The sequence below is a fragment of the Centruroides vittatus genome, unplaced genomic scaffold (assembly GCF_030686945.1).
Source record: "Centruroides vittatus isolate TY-2023 unplaced genomic scaffold, ASM3068694v2 contig_559, whole genome shotgun sequence".
Classification (NCBI taxonomy): domain Eukaryota; kingdom Metazoa; phylum Arthropoda; class Arachnida; order Scorpiones; family Buthidae; genus Centruroides; species Centruroides vittatus.
In genome coordinates, this window is record NW_027122332.1 from 308,246 (window position 1) to 317,543 (window position 9,298).

The following is a 9,298-nucleotide window of genomic DNA, read 5'->3' on the forward strand; positions in this document are numbered from 1 at the left end:
TTCAGAAGGAATTAAATTCCATTAAAATTTTCATTAAATTTTTGTATTATAAATATACGAAAAAATCTAATTTATTGAATATAATTCAATTATTTTCACTTCTTTCTTGGCCTTTTTTTTAATATATCGAAAATAATATATTAAGCCCTTATTTTTAGAGTTAAGATCTAAATATTGTTGACTATTTTCGCATGTGCTTTGCAGTATAAACACATTTAATTTATGTACAATAAACTTTATTCACATTTAATAGATTTCTCTACATTTGTCAAAATAAATAGAACGAAATCTATTTTGTTGCTTCCATTGGATGCATTAAATTTCTCCTCCAGAAGATAACTTGATGAATATAATATAATAGAATTCATATTTGAATCCAAGACATTTTTCACTTAGATTTTAAATACTTGAATTTAATTAAATATAAACTTTATCGGGCTTTGCTGGAGAACCTAAAGGAACAAAGAAGAATAATTAATTATATATTTATTTAAATACGTTTAATATATACTTGTTTATGCAAATTATTAATTTCACTCTTATCATAAAGATTTATATGATAATTTTTCATAAATATCTTTAAAGTTTGACTTACCAAATACTTCTTGAGAAGTGTACGTGATATAAAGAAATCCATCTTCATCCCTGTGTTCCCTGTATACTTCTCCTATTGTTCTTGACATGCTGACTATACTTCGATTGTTCACAATTAAATAAAACGCTTTAGTTGGGTTCAGATGTATTCTGTTTCTAAAAAAAAAACCATTAAAAATAACTATGGCACCCAATATAACACTATTAAATTAATTAATAATTCTAAATTTTATAGTGACGGGATCAGAAAAAGTCTCTATGTATCTATATTACAAATTATACTCTGCATATAAAATGATCCAAGATAATTTAATTAAATGTTTTCTGGCCCAGTTTTAGTCTTATATGAAATAATTTTAACATAAGTTGTGTTGTTATCAATTGTAATTTTATTTATTTTATCTATTTAGAACAAAATAGGAACAGTTTGGTCGAAAGGCGTTTCGTAACGGAGTTACAGATATAAAACCATAACGTTACTCCCCCCATGAAATTTACTATATAGATTACGCTGTATCTATTCAGAATATTATCTCCATATTGTAATAATTTACACAGGAAAATAGGGCAATGTGTTTCATTTTCGAATCCGTAACTGACAAGTGAGTTACGATGCTATTTTTAATGTGGATGTTACGCGTTAAATAAACACTAAATGACTTTTTAAATATAATTAATACAAGAAAAAAGAATTCGTTAAGGCATATGTTAAAGGTTAGAAATCGTAACATCGCAACTGTTACGTTTAACCGATTCTTATTATCGTATTCCAAATCTAGAGTTGTCGAACGGTAAAAAACGTTTTCGTAAGTTTAAATTACGCAAGAAAACAGCTAAATTAAATTATGTTACAGTCATATATACATGCACCCCTCGTAATTAAACAATAAAAACCAAATCAAAATACAAACGAGAGCAATAACAATAATTTATAATGTATTAATTATGAAGATATACTATTAAAAAATTCATTTACTATACGATTAAGTTGAAAAAATACGCATTAATTGTGTACGCCTTTCACCATCTACGGCCGTCTACGAAACGACAAAGGCAAAATAAAAAAGAAGAAAGGACACAAAACATCGTATGAAAACGAACAATTAGGTGTTAAGAAATTGGGTCACAAAAGAAACCTCGCGGCACGACGTAAGAGCACAAATACAACGTAGAAAAAGGACAGTCTTGTGCTGTATTGTCCAAGATGGCGCAAATGGAAGGCTCAGTTGTAGAATGGGAAGAAGCCGGTATACACTTACTGTCTTTAGCAATGAGTACAGATGAGATAGAGATTTACAGAAGCAAGGATTGCGGATAAATGTCTGAATGCCAAGGATGATAAAGGTTACCAACAGCATGGAAATGTATTGTGGAGAAGAAATTCAGATGTAACACTTCATAATTTTCCCTTTCAACCGAGGGTTGATTTTGTAGTTTTGTTTTTAATTTGTTTAATTTAGTTACTCCTTTGTTTATTTATTTATTTATTCATATATATTTATAATTTACATATTAATTAAAAGAGTGGTTTCAGCTTTTCCGACTTAGTTTGAGTAAACGACTGAGGGTACATAGTTCAGGTATCAAATTAAAGCTCTTGCCCCGTAGATGATGCAGCTGAAGAGAGATTTGTACAAATAACGTATGTGTATGTTTAATAAACATTTTTTTCTCAGCAGAATAAGGTGTTTTGAGTGTTAACTATAACAAAAAATTTGAAACACTCATTTCGTCGATTTAAATTGCTAATTTTTGTATAAATATATCAATAATTCTAGACTCTTCGCGCGAAAGATATAATTTTCTCATTAATTATATGCTAAATACTTACTCGAACACTTTAAAATTTGATTTTATTTGTATCTTTTTTAGTACTATTAACCTTATACAGGATGCCTAATAGGTTTGGTTCCATAGGAGTTTATGTTTATTCTTTTACAGGTGAAGCATTCATGGAGTAAGGAGGAGCAAATCCAAGTTATTATAGGCCCTAATCACGAAGACTCTTTGTCAGCATAAAGTTGCTTAAAAATTTAACAGGCTGTATCCATACTTCCCACCAATCACTTACAGCTGTCTAGATCTAGCCTTTCAAACTCTTTAGTGACTTCATGGCGACAGAGAGTCCTCATTATCAAAATATCCTAATTCGTTCCTCCTTACTCAGCACCAAGCTTCACCTGCAAAAGAATAAACAAACATTAACATAACTCTTATGGGGCCACACTTATGGGTCACCCCGAATATTCATTTAAGTATACATTATTTTCAATAGTGCTTTTACTTGAGAATTTTTGGCCTTGAGATTTTATAAATGATATATCCGAACATTTAAACTTTATAATTTAATTACCAAATGAAATTCTAATTTTTTTTTAATTATCATTTAAATATATATATCAGATGAACGTTATGACGTAGATTATCGTCACAAAGTGAAATGTAATAGTTCGTTGGCCAAGTTCATTAAAAAAATTCATAAGAAAAAAGGATTAATTCGAAACACTGATCTTTAAAACTAGTATAAAGATGTCCTAATGACGAATACATTAATATAAAATGACGTTAAGTGTATTAACAGGTCGAGGTAATAATTATACAGAAAATATGGCTAGATAGATTCGGGTTCGATTTCCTCGTGAAACAAAGTCAACTCTCCTTTCTTAGCATTCGAAAAATAGAATTGATATTAAAATCCGAAATTCTCTTTTGTATTTAAAATTATTCTGAGATTTCTTCGTAATAACTCAAGTTTAATAACAAATTATAAATGCTCTTTCCTAAAATGAAGTTTAAATTTATTTACAATATTAAAATGAAATGGAAATAATGCGATCTTAATCCCTCGGAAATTAATTGTATCACATACACTATAAACGATAGCGTTATATTTTTAATTATATTACTTAATATATTTAGATTATTAGATTATTGATTTTAGATTATATATATAATATATATATATACAGTGAAATCTCCAATAACTGCCATCTTTATCCGTCCAATCGGTAGCCATTTTCTCAGAAATGCTTTATTAAATGCATACAAAATGACCTGAACAACGGCCATTTTTAACGTTTCTGTCAGTGGCTGTGTTAAAAGGTTTGCTGAATATTACAATTTTATATAAATAGTTTAATGTAATGTTCATACAAAATAACATATAGTTCTTTCGTCGAGTTATAGTGTTAAATTTAGAATATTCAGTTATATTGTAATTGCAGATGAAACGTTATTTATCGCGTGTAAAATATAGAAATGCGAACAATTTATTTTATAATTGCAAAATTTGTAATTCCACTAAAGGAATTTGAAATCATTCAATTTTCATTTAAAAAATATTAATAACTTCAGTTTCTGGCATTGAATCATCTTGAAATTCAATAATTCTATCGACTGTGTCAAATATTTTTATATTAATACTGTTCTCATTCAATAATTATCTTTAAAGTAGCTTAAATGCGTTGAGGATAATTCAAAACGTGTAGATTAATTAATACATTGATATTCCTGTTTAAATACTTGAAGTACAGTACGATATCATAGACATTTTTCAATTCTGGCCCACCAGTGACCGAGTGGATAAATATTGGTAGTTGGTGACAGGTTCATGCCTGACTAAGAAGTTGGCCACGTGGAATTTTTCGTGTTTTTTTCATTCAGCTAACAGATAAATGGGACCAGTTTCCCACAGAAAATCCTCCTACGAGGAATTCTCCTTTCACAAATCGCCTTTGTGTTCCGTTGTCTTATTCCATCAGGCTGTTAAATACTACTACTCATAATCCATTTTAACATATGATATACGTTACAATGAATTAATATTGCTCTAAGACAATTCGCTTTATAATAAACTTGAGAATTTCTACATTAAGCTTGGCTTCTTCAGCTCGTAAATCTTACTACTTTTTGTAACATTACTTATAAGTAGTATTTTTTTTTTTTTTTTTTTGGTGGGGACCACCCAACATCGAATGGTCTGGAAGACCAATTGTGTCAGAGTCTACCGGAAGTTGAGAGGCGGGGACAGACTTGTCCGGTACCCCACCCACCTGAATATCCACTAGGATAGATGCAACTTCTTCAATGAAGTCCAGCAGCCGCTGTAGAACGCAGATTTTCGAGGAGGCAACCGCCTCATCCTCAGCTGTGTCCCGGAAATTTCCAGCACTAGCGAAAAATCCATGCAAACGTAGCCTGGACTGGATCCCGAACCCCAGAATGGCAAGCAGAAACTAAACCACTTCGGCCATCCGGCCGACTACTTATAAGTAATACAATAATATAAAAATATTAATCAATTATTTTAATGCTAATTCATTTAAAAAGTTTTAATTTTATTAAAATTTATATATTAAACATGGTTAAAAAAATGGATACAAGCATTACAAGCATTTTAAATGTAATATTTAAAAAGTAATTATGGACTGTTTATTAGTTACATGTATGGTTTAAGGCGGAGGAAGTTGCTAAAATGTACATCATTGTACCCTATGGGGTGGAAAGGAGTCGAAGCATTATCTATCTTGACTTTTTTAGTGTTACTAGTAGCATTTGCTGGCTGTAAGTATAAATCAGAAGTTTCTTCAATATCGGGGGTCCACAAATCATTGTATATGTAATCAAAGGAGAGAGAGTTTAGCAAAAGTACATAATCATAAACAAGAGAGGGAGTCAAAAGTAGCTTAAAAACTATATACGTTATTAATGGATGGCCGAGCGGTCAGGGTATCAGCCTCTAGGAGACTGGATACTCACCCAGATCGGTCATATCAACGGGGCCCGACATATCCAAAAATTCCTCGGTAAAAACACAGAAATTTTTGGATATGTCTAGCTCCGTTTCTCATCACTCGGCCGCACATTGTGGGCCTGGCAGACCCATAATGGGCTTGCTAAAAAGACTCTCTTAGTGTCCACGGGGCGAAAACAGTTTTAAAAAATGGACGGCCCTGATATATGGTAATATTATACTTCTTATTGTGAATAATGTAACAATTTTTTTTATGCTTTTGTACATATGAATTAAACAAATATTAATTTAGGAATTTTTGATTTTGTACATTTAAAAAGTCTTTACAATTCACGAATGGTTCATGGATTTTATTCATTAAAAAGCTAAATTAAAAAATTACTTTATTAATCCGATTTAAAATTAAATTTTGTGGAATATCTCACCTAATAATTAAAGCAAATTGAGACATGGTAATTTCTTCAGGTGCTAAGAATTTTGTTTTGTCTAAGGGAAGTAAATGGACTTCTTTTTCGTATCGTTCAACGATTACCTTTAAAAAAAAATAATAATCATCATTTAATTTCTTAAAATATTATTAATATCCTGAATTTAGATTTTAAAATAGATTTTAAAACAATGTACCGGTATTTTTGTCGGATATCTCATTCTAATTCCGCATACTTCCTCTTTTCTAGATTCTGCGGATCACAAAAATGAATAAATAAAAAAAATAAAAAATTAGTACTAATAATCGCCGTTAGATAGCGCTACATGTATTACAGTTTGACACGTATTTAAAATGTTTTTTCTATTAATTAATACAGTTTGAAAATGTTCAAGACCTTGTAATATTATAAATATATAAGGAAATAATGTTAAATAATAAAAAAATAAATGTATAATTTACAGGAAAGTTATAAAAAAAATTGGTACACTTAATTTTACGGCGAGATGGCAGAGCCCACTAGCTGGGGGACCCGGATTCGAATCTAGATGGGTTGAAAAATCCCAGGAATTTTTTGGGCCCCTCCCCTATTGTGGGCCCGGTCTACAATTGTCATTCGCAAAGGTCCACAATGGCAGTGGTGCGTTGTAACTTCATGAGGAATGGAAATTTGAATTAGGGGTCTTCATGTACAGCGTTGACTTCAGACAATTTTTTTTCGGGGGAAGTTTTTGGAAAAATATTTTCTTATGGGTGTTTTTAAAACGTTGGTTTTAGGGTCCCCTTCTGATGGAGACCCCAGGCAATTGCTCTTTTTGTCCATAGGATAATGCACCACTGAACAATAGTTCACAATGGGTCTCTCGGGCCTCATAACTCTGAATGTGAAGAAAGGGCCCTCTTAGTGTCCATTAAAGTAAAAAATCACACTTAATTAATATACAAAAAAAATTCATATAATTATTTTAAAAAATTAATTTTTTTAGACGAATTAAAACATTCGATTATTCAATTATATACCGTACATTAATGCTGAAACAAACTTTTGAATATAAAAATAAATATTTATATTTGAATAAAGGAAAAAAGTAACCTTTCGACATAAATTAATTGATAGACTCTTGACCTATTTTGAAGTAATACATCTTTCATGTTTTTCTCAAAAGACTTTTTGTGTACTTCATTCATTAAAATATATTATTATTTGATTAATTAATTAAAACGAAAAAAATTAATTGACAATTTAGAATTAATTATAATAAAAAATATATATATATTTTTTAATTAATAATTAAAAATTTTATTTGTGATATTTCAAACTGATAAAGTCAAATTAAGTAAATCAAATAAGAGAAAACAAAGTTTCCTTTTAAGAATTCGACCTTAATAAATGCTAACATGACCTAAATTCTTAATGAAATAAATTCTTAAAAATTCTATTTATTTATTTATTTAAATAATATTAATTTAAATTTATTAAGTATAAATTCTGCCAGTGAATAAATATAATTTTCAAAACAAATCACTGTATGATTTTTAATAAGATAAGCGCCATTAGAAGAGCCAACAAACTCCTGCTTAAATGAAGTTATTTATGCGATTTATATGCATAATTATACTTTATAATATATTAAAATATGTAAATTAGACTCACCTAACGATTTTCTGAACTTATAACTCTTTCTTTTACCGTTATATCCTGTCATATTACTTAAAAACTTTCAAGAGGAACGGCACCGGACTTACATATATCGGCATGTACTAGTGAATGTGAAGTAATATCGCCTATCATTCGATACGACGTGTGTTGAAATCACTAAAACTCTGATATATGACCCTGTCCTTGGCATCTTTATCAAAATGCTTTATAGTTAATTACTGTTTTTAATGTATAGGATTAACGTTATATATATACCAGGAATTAGAAGACCTTTATGAAGATTTAGATCTAATCTACGTACAAAAATATAAGATAAACTCAGGGGTGTCTTGTCAAATGTTTAATTTTATAAATGCGTAGTATGTATCTTTATTTAATTTAAATATTACTTTCTCGCTGTTATTGAAGAGGGAAAGTATGGTGAAACGTCGATAAATGCAAAAAAGTTGAGAGTTTTTTCTCTATGTATGGATGTGTCTGTGGAGAGGGCAGAATTTTTCACCCTATTTAAAGCTTAATAACTCCTGTGCCTTTAGTCGAAAATTTCTGAAATTTTTCAGGGAGATTTGTGTATTAGGTAGAAATGTTTATAGAAATTTTCAGGAAAATCGTACCATTGGTTAAGGAGATACGGCTCCCAACTTCTTAATATCTCCAGAACCAATCTGTAAAATGGCAGCAATTATTAGGGATGAAAACAAATAACGGCGGGAAAGTCCAACAACAATGTTGCCAGTTTTTTTTTACTGGTTTATAAGATTTTAGAACTTTTAAAAGTAACAATTTCTTATATTTATAGTGCATCAGTACCGTTTGAAAAGTATATTGCTCCCATTGGAAATGCTATCTTCTATACAATGATATCGATAGATAGGGCCACAAAACGTTCGATATGATATATCTTTAACTGTTATAAAGTCTGGATGGACGAAACGAGAACAGACTGATATTTGTTGTCATAAGAATAAAGTCATTTTGACCCAATTAAGAAATCTTAAAACGCATAATTTCTATTGATAAACAGTTAGATAAACTGGATGCATGCCCTATAAATGGGCCAAGAATATTATTACTTTTACTTTTATTTAAATTAATTATTTGCATATTTGCACAGTGATATGTTAATTAGCAATTTTTTTTAATAATTAATTACGCTACGTTAATATGAATTGTATTTAATTATCGATAATAAACAGCGTATAAATTCGATTTTCTGAATAGATATTTCAGGTTTTTTAGAATAAACAATTATTTAAGATTTTTATAAATATACCAGTATTTCTTTATTGGTTTCGTCAATGAGATGCCATGTGAGAATGGGAATCGTGAGAATGGACATGGAGCAAACCTTCTGATCGTGGACGTCCATGGAAAATTTTACAGAGGAGGCATAGCTTGGAGACAAATAATTACATCAATATTTTTTTATTTAATTTTTTTCCATACGTAGATTATAGGATACAGTATTGCATCAAAACGTTCCGTGTTGGAGGGTGTAAGGTTACATATCTAAATTACTTTTACGATTATAATTTGTGGAATTTTTATTCGATCCAAGAAGGGGCCTGCCCCGTTTGCCTTCTCTGTGGCCATTCTCCTAATTCCTATTCGTTTTCACATACTCTCAGTATAATTTATTGTTTACATATTTAAAAATATAAAAAAACTTTCTTCTCATTAGCAGAACATGATTACTTTATATCTCTTCGAAGCCTGCAATTCCATAATAAAAGATCTTTCTACATGTCTTGTAGAATACAACTAATATTTTTCATTTTAAACTCTTCCTTCTTAAGAAATTAGATGGAATTTACTCGACACGATTGCATCAAGTGAGTTGCACCAACAAGTATTGGTTAATCGA

At 29.8% G+C, this 9,298-nt stretch overlaps 1 protein-coding gene across 1 annotated transcript; it reads right to left on the minus strand.

Moving 5' to 3' along the window:
• Positions 1 to 220: 220 nt before the first annotated feature.
• LOC136978840 (microtubule-associated proteins 1A/1B light chain 3C-like) lies at positions 221 to 7,565 on the minus strand. The gene is made up of 5 exons (XM_067274658.1): positions 7,429 to 7,565; positions 5,972 to 6,027; positions 5,773 to 5,879; positions 596 to 750; positions 221 to 452 (listed from the first exon to the last, which is right to left on the minus strand). Exons 1-5 carry the CDS (start codon positions 7,478 to 7,480, stop codon positions 418 to 420), a joined length of 405 nt encoding a protein of 134 aa, XP_067130759.1. The 5' UTR covers positions 7,481 to 7,565; the 3' UTR covers positions 221 to 417.
• Between the last annotated feature and the right edge of the window lie 1,733 nt (positions 7,566 to 9,298).